The 20,711-nt window shown below is 36.6% G+C and overlaps 3 protein-coding genes across 4 annotated transcripts; all 3 read right to left on the bottom strand.

The window, feature by feature from the left end:
* Window positions 1-144: 144 nt before the first annotated feature.
* Window positions 145-6,868, bottom strand: pink1 (PTEN induced kinase 1). The gene is made up of 8 exons (XM_056258038.1): window positions 6,125-6,868; window positions 5,358-5,621; window positions 3,557-3,660; window positions 3,291-3,473; window positions 2,274-2,437; window positions 2,034-2,158; window positions 1,668-1,898; window positions 145-1,006 (listed from the first exon to the last, which is right to left on the bottom strand). Exons 1-8 carry the CDS (start codon window positions 6,479-6,481, stop codon window positions 716-718), a joined length of 1,719 nt encoding a protein of 572 aa, XP_056114013.1. The 5' UTR covers window positions 6,482-6,868; the 3' UTR covers window positions 145-715.
* A 3-nt stretch (window positions 6,869-6,871) lies between these two features.
* cdaa (cytidine deaminase a) lies at window positions 6,872-8,358 on the bottom strand. Its single transcript, XM_056258052.1, has 4 exons — window positions 8,145-8,358; window positions 7,821-7,932; window positions 7,680-7,737; window positions 6,872-6,989 (listed from the first exon to the last, which is right to left on the bottom strand). The coding sequence occupies exons 1-4, from the start codon at window positions 8,269-8,271 to the stop codon at window positions 6,873-6,875; spliced, it is 414 nt and encodes a 137-aa protein (XP_056114027.1). The 5' UTR covers window positions 8,272-8,358; the 3' UTR covers window position 6,872.
* Window positions 8,359-10,427: 2,069 nt separating this feature from the next.
* Window positions 10,428-15,282, bottom strand: LOC130090600 (trypsin). 2 transcript variants are annotated; one of them, XM_056258048.1, is made up of 6 exons: window positions 15,074-15,282; window positions 14,739-14,797; window positions 14,280-14,430; window positions 14,005-14,146; window positions 13,026-13,283; window positions 10,428-10,755 (listed from the first exon to the last, which is right to left on the bottom strand). In XM_056258048.1, the coding sequence occupies exons 1-6, from the start codon at window positions 15,229-15,231 to the stop codon at window positions 10,603-10,605; spliced, it is 921 nt and encodes a 306-aa protein (XP_056114023.1). In that variant the 5' UTR covers window positions 15,232-15,282; the 3' UTR covers window positions 10,428-10,602. The 2 variants fall into 2 exon arrangements, with proteins under 2 accessions (XP_056114023.1, XP_056114024.1); XM_056258049.1 differs by having other exon boundaries at window positions 15,057-15,215.
* Window positions 15,283-20,711: the final 5,429 nt, after the last annotated feature.

Here is a 20,711-nt window from a genome sequence, read left to right as displayed (position 1 = left end):
CATACTTAATTCCCAGGAGGACTGGAGCAATATGCCCATGCTTCTTGGGAAATGCCTTTGCCATTTTATCCAAAAGTAATGCAAATATTGCAATGATAATATACTGCAGTGTATGTACACATGCTTTTAAAAACCCATCAAATATAACCAATCACCAAACTGTTTTATTACCACATTACAAAAGAGTACATATTTCAATACTATACACTTCTTTTTGGCTTCTTTCCAGGATATACATTATAAAGTCAACATGCATTTAAAAGTCCCTCTACTTACTTTTAATGCACAATGCCTGGTCTTATTGTACAATTTATCCGAAGGTGTTATTTAAAAGACTGTCATGGTGAACTTATCAAAACTTAAAAACTTGCTCCACCTCTGACATGCCTTTCCTTTTCAAATTACAATCACAAATCCCAACCATTTTTTCAACCTCTCCAATCAACTCATGAGTTTGTACCTGGTTTGAGTCAGTGTGGTTATTATGCTGATATGGTTATTCTAAAGTGTTCTAAACTGCATAAAGTATTCTTATATATAGTGAAAAGTGCAAATGCATAAATTGCCATAATTTCAAAATATGTCTGACTGTGATATAGACATAAAAGTTAAAGTGCTTTCACAGTCTACAGAGAGAAATGAAAGGAACAGCTTGGAAAAATGATCACTCACTTTGTAATCAGCTGTGCTTGTTTCTACAGTAAACACACACACACTATAGTTCAGGGTAGTGCATGAGCAGAGATTGCCCCTGCTCTTGTCCATACATGAGGAAGCTGACAGCGGTGCGGACGTCCTCCAGGTCTATGTTGGCGAGGAAGGATCTCTGGAGTTCAGTTTCCACAGAGCTTCCGCTGGGTCCACGACTCTTCAGGAGAACCACAGCAGACTGACACAGCAGCCAGTCGATCATTTTATCCATTCTGGCCCGATCCAAGCTGGCCAAGACACGCTTGCCCCACAGGCTGATGTGAAGCATGTTAGCGGCCACACGTGCACTGGGGCGCTGGAAACGAGTGAAGAAAATATTACTTAAATGTGCTACAGAAATCAGGTAATGACCAGGTTTATCCTCTAGGTCAGAGTTCTTAGTCAAGTCTGAAGTGATGATGAGTTTTCTATACATTTCAAAATACCATTTTATGACCGATATTGTTACAATCAAATAACTGATACGCAGAAATTATTTTAGTTACCTTTTATTTTTGCTTTTAGAAACCAAAAACTACAAGATCATAATGTTCTAAGTTCTAACAATAAAAGATTACTATTAATAGTTATAATAATAAAATATTTAATATAAAAAAATATTTATGCAAATTTGTCTTGTGATCTGAATGAAGACAGACAGAAGACAGAAAAACACGGGTCATATTTCAAAATAATATTTGCTTAAATTAATTATATATACACACAGGTCAAAATTATATATTACATTTTAGGACCATTAAGTTTTTCTCCAATGTACGTGAACCCCTCTGAAATCACATGTGTGTGTATATATATATATATATATAGTAATTTTTTTTGTTGATATTTACCATGTTTTGTAAAACTTAAAAAAATATTATTCAAAAGCATTATTTTTGAATATTTTCATAATATTTTTATTTGACCCACTGTCTTTGGCCAGTATATGTGGTACTGTGTAGTGGTGACGGTTATACCTTGCGAGTGTTTCTGTGTAGCAGGAGCTTCACTACTAGCTGGACATCAGCAGGAACAGCAGCAGGAAGTGGAGGGAGTTGTCTTTCCTGATAACTGCGGCTCTCCAGCCCCTGTGAGCTGTAGAAGGGGTTTGGCTGACCGAAGAGCTCATAGGCAATCGCCCCGACGGCCCAGACATCTGCTTTACTGTAATCAATCGTCACCCCTCGACCTGGGACTGCTGTGGCCACCTAGAAGATCAAGTAAAGTTAGCATAATTACCGATATACAGTATATCATGCATTTTTGATCAAATAAGAGCGTGAGCGTAAGAGACATCTTAGCTGACACGTCATGTTTCCAGAGTAATTCCTGAAGTTTCTCACCTCAGGTGCCATCAGACAGGAGTTTCCCCCTCTGTTGACCAAGTTGGTGTCGAAGGGCAGTTGGAGGCCCAAATCCTCTGCCAGACAGCACCCAAAGTCAGTGATCACCAGTCTGGGACACCCGGCTTTACAATATATAAAAACATGTAACAGCATGATTGAAGCATTTACCTAACGCTGGCACAATACTGCAAGTCTACATTGGTATAAAAACTGTCTGCAATGTCTTGAGACTCTTACTGCTGTCATATTCCAGGAGCACATTGTCCGATTTGAGGTCTCTGTGAGCGATGCCCTGTCTGCACAGGTGGTCCACCCCTTCCAGCAGCTGCAGCAACATGAGAGAGGCCTGCATCTGGTTTGGCTCACACACCTTCAGGTACTGCCGCAGTGTGTATGGGTAACTACAGCACAGGCGCATCAAGAGATTTATCAGATAAAAAAATGACCATCAGAAAATGAGTCTAAAGGCCTGCAAAAACTTGTATCTCACTGGATCTTTTTATATATATATATATATATAATTTATTTATTTATATATTTTTATAAATAAATAAATTTCATATATAAATTTCATATAAATAAAATAACATTTGATAATAAATCAATATTATAAATAATAATAATATATAAATAATATATAAAATAATCATTATTTCTATAATATTAATATAAACATTAAATATACTTATTTATTATTTTAATAATGCATACGTATAATAAATATAATAATAATTATTATTAATGATTAATTATTAATATAATAATTGTATAATTTCATTAAATACTATTACTAGTATTTATTTTTTATTTTTATGATAAATATAATTATTACTGCTATCATTCATTGTTGTTTCATTTATTTTTTATAAACATTTTTATGAAAATAAATATAACTATTAATAATTGTATTCATTATTATTATCAATTATAATGTATTGTTATTTATTTGACTTATTTTCATAATAATTGTATAATATTTACATATAATTATTACTACAATTCTTATTTGTTATTTATTATACTTTTTATAATAATATTTTTATACTTAAATATAATTTTTTTTATTAATTATTATTAATGATTTTTTTTTTTTATTTGTATTATGTTTATTTACCATAATTTCATAATAAATATATTTTTTTATAATAAATAAATAAATAAAACTATAAATAAAAAGAATAGCATATTTATTGCTATTCTAATGAATTATTATTACTTTTTTATTTTTATTTTATTAGCAGAGTGCTTCCTCACTTCTTCATGACCAGGAACAGTGTTCGATTCCTGCCCAAACCCAGTGGATTGAGTCGGGCAGGCAGGACAGCAGGGTACTCCTCCTGAGCTCTAGGCAGCAGCGGGACCTCCCCGGTGAAGGCCCGGTACACTGTGATCACGTTGGGATGAGCGGTCAGCCGTTTAGGCACTGTTCCAAAGTGCCTGTAAAAATAGCAAAGCCACTGGCAATGATTCAGTGTATTTTAAGGCCATGTTGTACTGCTAAAGTTCACATACAAACTCACCCATCCAAAGCAATCTCTTCTTGCTCTTTGGATAAGGCACGTGGACATGCAGGAACCAACTCCATAGACATAGAGCGAAGGATGGCGTCACTTGATGAACTAGCCTACAGGACAGTATCAAATGTTCAGTCTGTTTTTCTAATAAAAACTTGTTGATGTATTCTGGAATACTCTATGTATATGTATTCCACACAAAATATATACAGGTCCTTCTCAAAAAATTAGCATATTGTGATAAAGTTAATTATTTTCCATAATGTAATGATAAAAATTAAACTTTCATATATTTTAGATTCATTGCACACCAACTGAAATATTTCAGGTCTTTTATTGTTTTAATACTGATGATTTTGGCATAGAGCTCATGAAAACCCAAAATTCCTGTCTCAAAAAATTAGCATATTTCATCCGACCAATAAAAGAAGTGTTTTTATTACAAAACAAAACAAAGTCAACCTTCAAATAATTATGTTCAGTTATGCACTCAATAGTCAATACATGGTCGGGAATCCTTTTGCAGAAATGACTGCATGGAGGCTGAGGTGTTATGGAGGCCCAGGATGCTTCGATGGCAGCCTTAAGCTCATCCAGAGTGTTGGGTCTTGCGTCTCTCAACTTTCTCTTCACAATATCCCACAGATTCTCTATGGGGTTTAGGTCAGGAGAGTTGGCAGGCCAATTGAGCACAGTAATACCATGGTCAGTAAACCATTTACCAGTGGTTTTGGCACTGTGAGCAGGTGCCAGGTCGTGCTGAAAAATTAAATCTTAAAGCTTTTTTAGCAGATGGAAGCATGAAGTGCTCCAAAATCTCCTGATAGCTAGCTGCATTGACCCTGCCCTTGATAAAACACAGTGCACCAACACCAGCAGCTGACATGGCACCCCAGACCATCACTGACTGTGGGTACTTGACACTGGACTTCAGGCATTTTGGCATTTCCTTCTCCCCAGTCTTCCTCCAGACTCTGGCACCTTGATTTCCGAATGACATGCAAAACTGAGCAACAGTCCAGTGCTGCTTCTCTGTAGCCCAGGTCAGGCGCTTCTGCCGCTGTTTCTGGTTCAAAAGTGGCTTGACCTGGGGAATGCGGCACCTGTAGCCCATTTCCTGCACACGCCTGTGCACGGTGGCTCTGGATGTTTCTACTCCAGACTCAGTCCACTGCTTCCGCAGGTCCCCCAAGGTCTGGAATCGGTCCTTCTCCACAAACTTCCTCAGGGTCCGGTCACCTCTTCTCGTTGTGCAGCGTTTTTTGCCACAGTTTTTCCTTCCCACAGACTTCCCACTGAGGTGCCTTGATACAGCACTCTGGGAACAGCCTATTTGTTCAGAAATTTCTTTCTGTCTTACCCTCTTGCTTAAGGGTGTCAATGATGGCCTTCTGGACAGCAGTCAGGTCGGCAGTCTTACCCATGATTGCAGTTTTTGAGTAATGAAACAGGCTGGGAGTTTTTAAAAGCCTCAGGAATCTTTTGCAGGTGTTTAGAGTTAATTAGTTGATTCAGATGATTAGGTTAATAGCTTGTTTAGAGACCCTTTTCATGATATGCTAATTTTTTTAGACAGGAATTTGGGGTTTTCATAAGCTCTATGCCAAAATCATCAGTATTAAAACAATAAAAGACCTGAAATATTTGAGTTGGTGTGCAATGAATCTAAAATATATGAAAGTTTAATTTTTATCATTACATTATGGAAAATAATGAACTTTATCACAATATGCTAATTTTTGGAGAAGGACCATGCATTCTATTTGCAAAATAAAATTAATAATGCTAAAATGCTGTAACATCTCACCCCAATGTTCCACATCATTTTCATAGCTAAAGGAAAGCTGGGTGTAGCAGGGAACGGCCCTGCTTTCTTGCCAGTTTCCTTCTGGTTCAGGTCCACCAGTGAACACTTCTCTCTCTCCGCAGGGGCCGCGAACGGAGCCGCTGCCTCATACACGGCTGCACTGCAACCTTTCCCGATCTGTTTCCCAGTGACATAGTCCTCCAACTTGTACCCTGAGGTAAAGGCCTTCAGTGGGCTCTGGAACTTCGTCTTAGTGAATACGGTCTACATTGTGAGAAATAATTCAAATGAACATGTAAATAAAAATGTAATTGCAGTTGAAACACACTTGCAATGTTTTTGTAGAATGATAATTTTTCCAGATTTAAAAAAAAAAATAGAATGGAGAAGTTGTATTCCTAAGAAATGCATGCACTTGCAGACAAATTATAATGGATTACATGGATGGACCATAAAAAAAATATATATATATATTATATATATATATATATATTATTATATAAAAAACATTATCTAACTCAAATATAGAACAATCATTTCATTGAAATAATAAAAAAAAGTTCATTTTTGACCGACCAGCGAACAGTACCAGAGGATTAATATAACACACACACACAATTGCATTCAAATAATATATTTTTTCAGTTCATGCATTCCCTGGGAATCAAACCCATAACCATGTTCTACTGTTTGAGCTACAGGAATGCTCCGTTAATCATCATCATCATCATTGATATACAGTCAGTGTTGTGTTCTTATGGGATGACCTGTATCTTCTGACACACAGCAATGCTTGTCCTGTCCTCCTCCAACTGCTGTTCAATCAGCGTTAAACCCACCCCAAAAGCCAGGAAAACAGTCCTGTTCCTGGGTGAAACACCCCCAATCACTCTCCTAAAAGCGCCGGACTGGAGCTGGGCGGCCAGCCCGCTGAGAGACCGGCGGAAGAAGCGGTACCGGCCAGGCAAGAAGGTCTGCGGCTGAACGGTGCGGGTCGGCCGGGACACACGCAGTCGCTCACCGCGGAACTTCGCTGCCACACGGCCGGCTGGTTTGAAGAGACCCAGCTGGAAAACTGACCTCGCCAGCTCCAACCCCCGACCGAGAGCATGTTTCACTGACATTTTTAGTCAAATAAACAACTAAATTTCGCGTTGACAGAAAAAACAACTAGGTCCCCTTTACTTCTCCCTGCATTATCTCTCAAGGACAGTGTTTATGTAATGCTGATTGGTCGGCGACCAATTTTCAAAATAGAAGTCAGTAGTCACGTATTTCACAATAAAAGCCCAGGTGGCATGTATTTTAAAATAAAAGTACGAAAAATCTTGACAAGTCAATTATTAACCACACAACAGTTCAGAATGTATTATTAGTTTACACATTTACTGTATGTTTTCATTGCGAAATAATAGAACCATACATACATTCAATACATTATAAATCTATCTATCCTACACATTTGCTTTGTAACATGGCATCATAATTTCAGCTTTGTTTCTTAAAGCCATCAGTCTATGGTTTTGCTTCCAGGTCTTCGGGGCCAAATGAACATGGCAGGAGCTCCTCCACTGTCATCAGTATGTAAGATCCATCAGATTTTGCAAGATAAACGTCCCACTGTGAGCCGAACTGCAAAAAAACATATCCAGTCTGTTAACTAACAGTGTTACTGAAAGGTGAAAAATTATTTGTGCATTACTCTATTGCAATATTCTAATGAATGCAATTTTGTGTTTTTTGTTCTAAGCCACACCTAAACTTCACAAGTTGATTCTTGTTTCGGGCATGTTCTGATTGATGACTTGCTTTTGCATGCCACAGAGTAACTGTGGTTTTTATGTCTTTGTCAGTTATAGTAATAATAATTACAATGACAATTATCAATGATTTTATTTGGTAACACTTTATTTTATAGTGTCCATTTTACACGTTACATGTACACTGTAAAAAAAAAAGAGATCAATAAGTTATGACAACAATGTTTTTACATTGCATTAAACTCATCAAAATAAGCTAAATTATTATTTTTTTTTCAACTTTTTAAAAGATAAACAAGACATTTAAGTCAGCTTAATGTAATTAAAGTTGAAATAACAAGTTGATAGAACTTAACATTTATGCTACTTTTTTAGCGTAGTTATTGTAGTAATAACTATCAATCATGTATAATTACATGCAACTAACGCTAAACCAAACCCCGATCCTAACCCTATAGTAAGTGCATGTAGTTTATTATTACGCAGTACTTTAATGCATAATTACACTGTAACACAGACACCTTAAAATAAAGTGTAATCTTTCATTTTTAGAAGAACTAACCTCTCTCATGAACTGTCTGCAGCCTCCACATGGAGAAATAACCCGATCTTCAAGGTCACTGCACAAAACAATGTACACCAGGAATATAACTCAACAGTATGTACTTATACTTCAGCCAATATATCAAATATATCAAAACACCTGGCAATTGCGATGGCTTTGAAGATGGTATGTCCCTCAGACACAGCTTTTGAGATAGCAGTCCTCTCAGCACACAATCCAGCAGTGTAGCACGCATTCTCTACATTACAACCTGTTAACAGAACATCACCACATACTGATGAACCATGAAAAAACAGAGATGTAATCTTGATTTATACATGTCTCATATTGCCTGGTTTCCTTTTGGAGCATCCATTTAGCATATGCAAATTAAATATGTATATTTTTGAATGGTCTACATGTATTTGTAGCTTTCAATATATAACTACACTTATCTTTTAGAAGTGTATAAGAGAGTCCCACCTGTGAACACGCTTCCATTGCTTGTTAAGACAGCTGCTCCAACCCTGAACTTGCTGTAGGGACAGTACGCCCGATTTCTGGCTTCCAGAGATTTCTGAACAAGCGCTTGTGGGCTCAAGCTATTCATAACTCTGCTGACTGGAGACTCTGTTTCAGAAGACAGGCACTGGATGGCTTCAAGTCACAAGTTAATGTGTTTGTGTATGTGTGCGTGTGTGTGTGTGTGTGTGTGAGAGAGAGAGAGAGAGAGAGAGAGAGAGAGAGAGAGAGAGAGAGAGAGAGAGAGAGAGAGAGAGAGAGAGAGAGAGAGAGAGAGAGAGAGAGAGAGAGAGAGAGAGAGAGAGAGAGAGAGAGAGAGAGAGAGAGAGAGAGAGAGACCGTTAAAGGAGGCAATTAGTGATGCAATGACTCTTTGACTCTTAGTGTGGAGTAATTCTGTGAACATTGTCTATGGATATTGAACAATTGCTTGCAAAATTCCCATTTACTTTAGTCATATATACATTCCCCCCTGTGGGGATATAGGCAGATTTCCACAAACAGGGCTGCATTGCACCGTTCTGACAATCATTACACAGAGCACGCTTTACATCATAAATAACACATGTGGTTTAAGCATTTATTCTCATACTAGAAAATATTTAAATGAGTTAAAGCTTAGCTATGTAACCAGACGTATGAGTAAAGATTATCCTTTTTCTCAGTCCAGAGTTCAGACACTCATGATGAAATGACTGCAATAAAGACACAAGTAAGAGCTTGTTGTAAACTTTATGTATTTAAAAATGTGACTGTGCCAGTCTCATCAATCTTGTCGACAGCTGGATTTCTTTTAGGATATTCTCTCATGAGGTGCATCATGGGATGCTTTGTACTGATAGAAGTTGATACAAGTTTTGTAAAGACATTCATACATAGTCACAGTTTATATTTGCCTATAAATTCAAGCATTTAAAGGAATCGGTCACTTAAAAATGAAAATTCTGTCATCATTTACTCACCCTCAAGTTGTTTGAAACCTGTATGAATTTCTTTCTAAAGAAATAAAATACTATGGAAGTCAATGGGGTCCATCAACTGTTTGGTTACCCATATTCTTCAAAATATCGGTAACACTTTACTATACGGGTGCACTAATATGCATTAATTCATGTTTAACTAATGCACAGATAATCATGAGTTAATGTATGACTCATGAAGACCTAAACCATTAATTAATTATTACTGCATCAGCAACTAATAAAGAGTCTATATGATTAATAGATTAAGTAATACATGAATTGCTATTAATTCAATGTATTATTGTGTATTAATTCCTTAATAACATATTTTATTAACTAATAGTGTAAATTAATGTGTTAATTACCACAATTAGTCAAAGCTATGCACTTCAACTACCAGTTGTCTGCTTTAATTAATCATTAGCTAATGATTTGCAAAGGTTTCATTATGTTATGACTTTACTTGTTGAGGCACATGACTATTAACTAATTGTTAAGTATGTAATTATGATTATGGGTAAAGTGTTACCGTCATATTTTATGGAAATGTGTTTTTGGAAAGTGTTTAATAAACAGCTTTTATAAACTCTAGTGATGGTCATTAATGATAAATTAATCATTAGCTAATGGTTTGCAAGTATATAATTATGTTGTGACTTTACTTGTTGAGGCACATCATTATTAGTCATTTAGTAATTGTAGTAATTTACACATGAATTTGCACTAACAATGAAGTAATTAATCATGTATTAATGCATATTTGTGTACCTGTATTATCTGGAAGTTGAAATACAAGGCTTTGGCTCATTCTGGTAATTAATATATTAATTAACACTATTAGTTAAAAAAATGAGTTATTAGGGAATTAATCCACAATTACATATTTAATTAATAACAATTCATGTATGAACTAATACATTAAAATAAACTTACAGACTTTCATTATGAGATCATTAAAGATCATTAATGAATAGCTTAGATAATCATTAGTTACACATTAATTCAGTTTTATCTGTGCATTAGTTAAGCATGAGTTAATGCTTATTAGTGCACCCGTATTGTAAAGTGTTACCAAAATATCTTCTTTTGTGTTCAGCAGAAGAAAGAAACTCATACAGGTTTGAAACAACTTGAGGGTGAGTAAATGATGACAGAACTTTTAAGTGAACTATTGAGCAAAAGCTTTTAGATCAAAAGAGAAATGAGAAACAAATTCAATCAGTTGTGTTACTTTAAAACAGCAATATAAATGAAAAAGGGCCATAACATACTGTAAATCTTAAGCATTTAATGCTTTTAAAAAGTCCAAAATACGCATGTTACTCTATAAACCTCTGGATTCTGGATGGAATAATGTGAATGGATCAGTACTTGAAGTAGCATTTATTGTTACATGACATCCTTTTTCTTAATTCTGATTTAAGGAAAGTCTTCCCACATTCAGCTGAACATGTGTTTTAGCTCTCAGAGGTGATGATCCAGTCGATCCAGCGGTTGTAGTTCCTGACTTTAGTGTAGACACCAGGATAGTACGGAAGAGCACAGCCGATTCCCCAGGAAACAATGCCTTCTAAATTCCCATCACAAATGAGAGGGCCACCTGAATCTCCCTGTGAAAGACGGCAATAAGAGATTATTGTAATTACTGAACAATGCAATGGAAGCAGAATATATAGTATATACAGTACATTATAATTTTTCTGTTTTCACATTCTTCAAAGTCAAATAGTTTACAACATTTGTAAACACTAAAAAAGTATTTATTTCCAATTAAACCGAGGTCTCACATTTTTGGATCCCACTGCAAGTTTGTTATTCTGTAGTTTTTAGTTTTTCTTTGTTACTTGCAAAGCTATAGATATTATCTATTGTGTACCTACAGTAAGTTCATACAGATATCACACCTTGATTTGAACATAAAGAGTCTGAACATAAAGCCCTGAAAAGCTGTATCATATCAGAGAACATCTAACATCTCCCTGAATTGTCAGAAGTTGACCGCACCCTTATTCCCAGAATTCCCTTTTCAAAGAAACCGGGCGGGACCCTTGGGAGGGATTGTGTGCTATCAGAAATTAGGGAAACTGGAGATTTCCGTGACAAAGCAGGTGTGTGTGAGGGGTCAAACTAAATTCAGGAAGAGCTCAGAACAGATTTGAACAACCCTGGCTTAAAGGGATAGTTCACTTTGAAATACATTTTTTATATGTTTTAGCATACCTCAAGGGCATCCAAGATGTAGGTGTCTTTGTTTCCGCAGTAGTTTCAATTTTGATATTTTTAGGTCAAACCGTTCTTGTCTGCCAGTCATATAATGCAGGTCTATGGTCACCACCTCAAAGAGCATGCACAGAGAAGTCCAAATTAAACATGATTTAATGACTCGTAAATGTCAGTACACATTGATGGCCTAAGACACGAAACGAGCGGTTTGTGTGAGAAAACGAACAGTGTTTATATCGTTTTTACCTCTTGTAAACACAGCCACGTCCAAATGATCTGAGGGCGCGGGCGCTTCGGTCTGTGCGTTACAAGAGGTAAAAACGATATAAATACTGTTCGTTTTCTCACACAAACCGCTCGTTTCGTGTCTTAGGCCATCAATGTGTACTTACATTTACGAGTCATTAAATCATGTTTAATTTGGACTTCTCTGTGCATGCTCTTTGAGGTGGTGACCATAGACCTGCATTATATGACTGGCAGACAAGAACGGTTTGACCTAAAAATATCAAAATTGAAACTTCTGCGGAAACAAAGACACCTACATCTTGGATGCCCTTGAGGTAAGCTAAAACATACCAAAAATTTATTTCAAAGTGAACTATCCCTTTAAATTGTCGCTAAAATAGTGTAATTTTCATTGCACCAAATCAGGGTTATTAACTGAAACTAAAAATAAAACCATTAAAATGTGTTGTTGTTGCTTGAAATAAATATAAAAAAGTTCACTGAAATAATATATATAAAAAACTTATTTTATTTCAGCTAGTTGCAACATTTCTCATTTTTATTTTCATCTAAAACTGAAATAAAAATGAATAAAGCTATTTTTTTTATTATTATTATTTTTTAATTATTAAACACACTTATTTACAAAACACAATTTACAAAATCTCTCGTTGGGAGACTCGTGTGCAGAACATAGATAAACACTGTTAAATAGAACAAAATTCGATAAAGAAAATAAATACAAATAAATAGAATAAAGTTATATAGACATTTAAAAAAAACTTTACTAAAGAATAACTAAAAATCAAATAAAAACTAGTATCTCTCAATGATACTAAAATAACACTGCACCAAAGAGAATTGCCAAAGTAATTTTTGTTTATTATTAATAATTATTAATAATATTATTATTATTATTAATTTCTCGATACACTAATTATGCTAAAGTTATTAAGAAAACAAGAAATCAACTTTTTTCTTTTGTGTAATAGTCCATGGCCTCGATGGGCTTCTGTCATTATTTGTGCAATAGAGTCAAATTCTGCAAGGAAAAATCTCATTTATTTTCTCCATAGTGGAATTGATTTTTAACAATAACTTTTAAAAAACAGACACTGTGGGCTATGAGGTTGTTATTCGATTGTATTAGCCATCATCAACCTGCATAACTTCACCCTATCTTTTACTTATTTGTTTAAAAGCAGAATTCCTGGTGAACAAATACATTACCCATGATTCTGCAGAGAAATCTCCACCAATCAGAGAGTCGAAGCAAGCAAATCACGCCAAATGAACTTTTTAGCATCGGCCCACTCCAATGGAGCATGCTAATGATGTAAATGCTCTACACTTTTTTCAGATGTAAAAGTGGACTGGCACTGTTGCACACACACTGGTGTTGTGTAAATGAGATTTGCACTCTGATCACCTGGCAGGAGTCTTTCCCCCCGAAGCGCGAGCCTGCGCAGATCATGTTGTCGTTGACTCTGTAGTAGTAGTAGTATTGGCAGTTGGGGATGATCTCCACATCCACCGCACGCAGAATCGGTGACAGATAGAAGCTGTAGAGTCGTGTCACTCCCCATCCGCTCACGGTGCAGCTGATTCCTCCGACTAAATCAGGTGTGTCTATGGTTGGCAGTGGGGCCGGCTGGACATTAGCGTTAATCTGAGCTGGAACACTGAGCTGGGGAAACATAAAGAAGATGTCTTCATGTCAGGTGTGTAATTTCGGCAGAAATTGCAAATATAATGACAGTTTCCAAACAGGTTTCCCTAAAAACACTCTCCCCATCTGACATTGGGCAAACAAACAGATAGTCCCGTCCCGCTCACGTCATTGGTTCTGGTGGAGCCAGAAGCTGCTCAAACAAAAAGAGCAATATTTTGAAAGACTCTTCTGTATTTGGAAACTGTTTGGATAAATACAGTGTGTGTGTGTGTGTGTGTGTGTGTGTGTGTGTGTGTGTGTGTGTGTGTGTGTGTGTGTGTGTGTGTGTGTGTGTGTGTGTGTGTGTGTGTGTGTGTGTGTGCGTGTCTGCATACATATATATATATATATGTGTGTGTGTGTGTGTGCGTGTGTATAGACACTATACACACACAACACACACACACTCACAGACATATATATAATAATATATACACACACACATATATTATGTAAACAAAGACTTCTGTTAGATGCGATTAATCACGATTAATCGATTTGACAGCACTAATTATAATACGAGGTTGTTAAAAATACAGGTCTCAATCAATCATTGCAGATTAAACAGGGATATTGGAGAAATTATCAAACAAACAAAAAATAATTTCTGTAGCAGCATTCCTCTTGAGTCAGCATTTGTATACGAGACACAGTTTCAGTATCAGTAGTTTCTAGTATTTGTTACTATGTTTCTCACCTTAATGAGCAAGATGTCATTGTTAAAAGTTTTTGGATTGTAGGCAAAATGAATGTAGACTCTGGAGGCGTTATACACTTGCTCAAATCCCTCTTCTACAGCGAGACTGTGCTCACTCAGCACCACCTGAATCACACTGGCCCTGTGGATCCAAATGCCAGAAAACAAAGGTCTACTTTTTGCATGAAATAACTTCATAATGAATTGTTGTTTTAAAAGCTTTTGAGTAACTGTGTGTCAGTGAAGCGAGCGTGTTGACATGTTGCAGTACGTACGGTCTCCAGCAGTGGCCAGCAGTCACCACCCACTGCGGCTGAATGAGGGTTCCTCCACAAAAATGCTTCCTGTCAACCTGAAGAGACGCCTGGTACTTGATGGAGTAAGGCACGACCTCTTGACCCCCGATGATCCTTTGTGGTAATATATCTAGTCAAGATAAAGAACATGAGATATCCATAATTGTATAAGAATATTCATAGATTAGATCGTGTTAAAATGCCCAATCAGAAAACCATTGACCCACATACCATGTTACCACTCGATTTTAGCTTGTTTAGGATTATACACATTTATATGTGATTATTAATGTGCATTTTTTCAAATCATGACTTCATATTGAATGCTACTGAAATTACTAATGTGGATCAGACTTAGATTCATTTGACTTAAAAGTGTGCATACAATGGCATATGGAGTCAAATAACTGCTATTTAATGAAGAATTGAATTGCTTACCTCTGACCGTTACAGCGAGCACAAGAAATACCCACAATAACTGAGCCATTTTTTCAGCACTGTAACGAGAAAAAAGCATCCGAAACACAAGTAAAAAATGGTGAAAGCCTGTAATAAATGAAAACGAGTCTCTCAATGCTTAGAATTCATGTCTGCTTGCATCCTTCAAAACTGTACAATAGCAACCTGATACAGTTCAAGAGTGCAGAACAAATATCTAATCACGAGATCGGTTGATTACTGTATTACAAGATACTCGAATGCCTATTACACATACGTGACGAGAAGGAAATTTAAATAAAATATCTGAAGACTCACCAGTGATAATTCCTCACCTCTCAAGCCTTGAATGACCTCCAACTGCTGATTTATGTTCTCTTAAAGCTTTTATAATGACACCATATCCATGTGAAACAACAAATTGTACGTTTATCCCACAGTATAAGAGATACTGACCTAGTACCTGACAAAGATGTCCCTCAGTGTCATGCATATCTGATTCAACGCTCTTTATGATCACTTATTGTGTGCTGGTGTTGTGGAACAACACCCTGTTCAGTCATTTCAATGGCAGCGTTAAATAGAAGTACTGTGTGGGTGTTGTCAATCGAAAAGAGTTTCAAAATATTGCAAGCTTGAGTTACATGGTCGGAAAGACATGTTTTAAAGTGAATGAGTTGTTTTTCATCATTTTTCTCTGAAGTTACATGTGACTGTCAAAATCGGAGCCTGAAATTGTTCAACATTACAAATGATTTGGAGCTAAAGACCTGTCAAGTTTTAAAGGGATAGTTCACCCAAAAATGAGCATTTTGTCATCATTTACCCTCAAGTTGTTTTTTCTACACAAAACAAGATATTTTGAAAAATGTTGGTAACCAAACAGTTGATGGTAGCCATTGACTTACATAGTATGAAAAAAAATTCTATGGAAGTCAATGGCCACTGTCAACTGTTTGGTTACTGACATTCTTTAAAATATCTTCTTTTGTGTTCAACAGAAGAAAGAAACTCATACAGGTTTGGAACAACATGAGGGTGAGTAAATGATGACAGAAATTTCATTTTTGGGTGAACTATCCCTTTGAGTCTAATGAAGAACATGAGATGCACAGGCTTGATGGAAGTGCTGTGTATTTATTAAACAATGTAAAGTCAGGTAATCCAATACGAGCAAACTCAAAGAAACAGCAGGGGACAAACACCAAATAGAAACAGAACAAACTGAGGGACTTATGCCGCGTTCCAGGCAACCTGTAACCCGTGTTTTTCCAACCTTATACCCGTGAAAGTGCACTGGAACGGCAGTCAAACCCGTGACTTCCCACCCGTGAACTCGTACTAGATCGATGTACTCCCAGTTACGAGTTCTGACGTCACATAGCCCGCAAAACCATACAAAACAACAATGGCAACCCCTACGGATGCAGTGTTTCTGCAGGCGGTACACAGTGAGAATACACTTTAGGACAATATAACGTTGCAGTCAAATTCATAATAATATAATAATAATGATAATAATACACACAAGATTATGTATGACAATGTTATGTGTCTGAAACAATAAGTATGTATATAGACACACGATTATGTATTACAATGTTTTGTGTCTGAAAAAATAAGTATGTATATTGCGCTCAGGTAGTTTGGCGTGACTGGCCTGGAATGCTACAAAGTCGTGAGTCGTGGTTTGAAGTCGTGATTTACGTGCTCAAAAACCTGCCTGGAACGCAGCATTAAATACACAAGGATAACGAACTAAACGTGAACAGGTGGTAGTACTTCATATATATCCAATCCAATCAATAACCATAGTAACAAAGAAAGGCTGCATCCGAAATCGCATACTTCCCAACTATACACTCACCTAAAGGATTATTAGGAACACCTGTTCAATTTCTCATTAATGCAATTATCTAATCAACCAATCACATGGCAGTTGCTTCAATGCATTTAGGGGTGTGGTCCTGGTCAAGACAATCTCCTGAACTCCAAACTGAATGTCAGAATGGGAAAGAAAGGTGATTTAAGCAATTTTGAGCGTGGCATGGTTGTTGGTGCCAGACGGGCCGGTCTGAGTATTTCACAATCTGCTCAGTTACTGGGATTTTCACGCACAACCATTTCTAGGGTTTACAAAGAATGGTGTGAAAAGGGAAAAACATCCAGTATGCGGCGGTCCTGTGGGCGAAAATGCCTTGTTGATGCTAGAGGTCAGAGGAGAATGGGCCGACTGATTCAAGCTGATAGAAGAGCAACTTTGACTGAAATAACCACTCGTTACAACCGAGGTATGCAGCAAAGCATTTGTGAAGCCACAACACGCACAACGTTGAGGCGGATGGGCTACAAAAGCAGAAGACCCCACCGGGTACCACTCATCTCCACTACAAATAGGAAAAAGAGGCTACAATTTGCAAGAGCTCACCAAATTTGGACAGTTGAAGACTGGAAAAATGTTGCCTGGTCTAATGAGTCTCGATTTCTGTTGAGACATTCAGATGGTAGAGTCAGAATTTGGCGTAAACAGAATGAGAACATGGATCCATCATGCCTTGTTACCACTGTGCAGGCTGGTGGTGGTGGTGTAATGGTCTGGGGGATATTTTCTTGGCACACTTTAGGCCCCTTAGTGCCAATTGGGCATTGTTTAAATGCCACGGCCTACCTGAGCATTGTTTCTGACCATATCCATCCCTTTATGGCCACCATGTACCCATCCTCTGATGACTACTTCCAGCAGGATAATGCACCATGTCACAAAGCTCGAATCATTTCAAATTGGTTTCTTGAACATGACAATGAGTTCACTGTACTAAAATGGCCCCCACAGTCACCAGATCTCAACCCAATAAAGCATCTTTGGGATGTGGTGGAACGGGAGCTTCGTGCCCTGGATGTTCATCCCACAAATCTCCATCAACTGCAAGATGCTATCCTATCAATATGGGCCAACATTTCTAAAGAATGCTTTCAGCACCTTGTTGAATCAATGCCACGTAGAATTAAGGCAGTTCTGAAGGCGAAAGGGGGTCAAACACAGTATTAGTATGGTGTTCCTAATAATCCTTTAGGTGAGTGTATAGTAGGCGAAAAACAGAAAAAGATGTATGTTCGAATTCACTGCACTCAGTGGAAAGTACCCGGCCGGATGATACTACTTCCGGGGAGATTCTGAAGTGTGCATACGATGGACACTTTCCTATCCCATGAGGCCACGGGAGACGATTTATGAATGGCAGTGAAGCGACTGACGCTGGTAGGTCACATGATAATGACAACAAGGCGAATTTACTTAGTCCGGATTACATTGATACTACAAACACTCATACTATACAGGATGCACTCTTTAACGGTCGTGAAGTAATTACTTCAGAAAAGTACCTTCTCAAGAGAGTATGCGATTTAGGACGCAGCCATTGAGCGGGAAAATGAAACAAAGGAAACAGGAAACGATGATAAACATACTAGAAGTCCTTGAAACTGAAATCAAAACACATCAAAGAAAGTATAATGTGACAAGACATTCACGTCATGTCACATCAAAAATCTTTATAATAAGCTATTTGTCGGCAGTTTAGCAGATCAAAACTATATAAAATGTGCTATAAAAGCAGCAGTTGTTCAAGTAAATGTTTATATTTTAATAAGCAATGTGGTTATTGAGGAAATTATGATCAGTTAATGGTACTGAGAAGTCATGCCTAGTTTTGATTTTATACCTTGATTGAAACTGAGTAACTATGGATGGTTGCTATTTGTGACATTAAATATGGTTCTCAGATTTAAATGAAACGAATCAGTTCCTCTCTGACATTAAATGAATGCATTATATTCTGATAAATGTGCACATAATAAACACATTATTTCCCAGATATATATTTGTATCTGTATATGCATCTACAGAGTTGCATATCACATAGCCAGACAGACTATGATTTATTTAACCAATTTTATTTTTGTTTGTTTTGTCTGACAACGTGCTTTTCCCTGCAACACTTCACACCATCTTATTGTGTTCAATCCTTCCTCCTCCAGCTCACACCCACTCAGCCTGTGGGAGATTCATCAGAACAACGGTTGGCTGTGTACAGAACTGCTTTAAGACTCTCTCTTGGGAAAAGTTCGACATTATAGGAGCTTTACCGAACATGAAGATAAAATCAGGTCGTCTCAGGAGTGTCTCAATACTGTCTGATTTGGTTAATTTGATACATCAGTATTGAAACTTTGCTTATAGAACTATGCACATATATTTTTTTTACAGTAAATATTGTAATTTGTTTTAGTCAGTGTGCAATGCTGTACATTTTTCCTTCTTTAACACAAAAGGTGAGGTTGATTTTATATTATGTATGGTCAGTAAAAAAAAAAAAAAAAATAGGTCATCAGCTGTAGTTTGATAATTCCAGTGAACATCATCTAAAGTTATTCCACATAATTATGTAGAATTTTGTGTTTTGGAATCATTTTGAAAATGAATAGAACTTATAGAATAGAAATACAATCGGAAATGATTCTTGCAATTTTAACAAACCCTCATCTACAACTAAACTAAACTAAACTAAACTAAACTAGGTCATCAGTTGTAGTTTGATAATTCCAGTGAACGTCATCTAAAGTTATTCCACATAATTATGTAGAATTTTATCTTTTTGGAATAATTTTGCAAATAAAATGAAAAAAAATAATTAAATAAATAACTACAACTGGTCATCAGCTTTGTCATCTAAAGCTATTCTACATGATTCATTCTTTACCAAATTGCTAAGACAATAAACTTGTATTAAATGGTTAACACAACTATGGAATCTATAAAATAAAATGGTTTTGTTGATCTTGCCAACACTCCCACCATGTGGACATCTCAGCAGAGTCACGTACAGCAGAGCTGTGACATCACTGCCGCCCTAGTTATCGTCACAGCTGTATGGCTGGATGATCCCATTTAAGAGGTCAGATATTAATGAAGGGCAAACCGAAGATTAATAGTCCTCTGACAACTGAACGGTCCACAAACTCTCTATTAAACCGTGACAGGATCCTGAAGGGTTCTGAGCAGTGAATCTAACACACATGTCACGATGATGAGGAGGGTGAGGAAGAGGGCTAATAGGTCTGTTGTGGTCGCACTAACAGAGCAGAACAAGAGATCAAGCATAAGAATGTGAGCGGTCAGCACCCGGGGGGAAGCAGCCGTGGGGAAGAGAGAGAGAGCCACAATAAGTGAGACGTAGATTGTGCTGTGTCAAATTCAGAAGAGATCATTAGCTACTGGCCACAGAGATCACACCGAGAACAAGACGAGGACTGTTTCATCCGCACCTTCATTTTTAATGATCCGTGCTCCAGATCTGGGGCAATCCCACAATTCCCCAGCAGAAGCACTTATTAGGGATTTTTTCTGCTGGTCTAATTGGTCTAATTGTTCAAATTCGTTCTCGGCCTGTAAATATTTTTACTGGCCCCACTTTTTTTCCCCCAATGTTTTGTTGAGTGAATTTTTCTTTATATAGAATGTAAAAATATATAATATAAATATATTTTATGTATAAAAATAACTATATATAATGTTTACTTGCCTTAAATATGATTTAAAAAAATCTAAAATAAAATAACCAATAATGATAATGATAATCAAATTATCATTTGGTATCACTTGTTTTGATTTTTTGACATTTTTTAGCCTATCTGAAATGATTCTCGCAAATTTAACAAAACCTCATCTACAACTTGATTGAATAGAAAAGAAATATAAAATAAAATCAATAATAAAATAAAATAAAATAATAAAAAATAACCAGTAAAAAGTCTCAATTTAGTTCCAGAAAATGATCAAAATATCATCTGGTATCATGGTATTATGACACTTGTATTTATTTTTTAACATTTTGACAACTTTCAGCCTATTGGAAATGATTCTCGCAATTTTAACAAAACCTCATCTACAAATTGAAAAGAAAAGAAAAGAAA

Source organism: Rhinichthys klamathensis, unplaced genomic scaffold, assembly GCF_029890125.1.
Source record: "Rhinichthys klamathensis goyatoka isolate OS25496 unplaced genomic scaffold, OSU_Roscu_1.1 h1tg000147l_1, whole genome shotgun sequence".
NCBI classification, from domain to species: Eukaryota; Metazoa; Chordata; class Actinopteri; order Cypriniformes; family Leuciscidae; genus Rhinichthys; species Rhinichthys klamathensis.
Note: the sequence above shows the minus strand (reverse complement) of the source record. Positions and strands in the feature narration are given on the sequence as shown.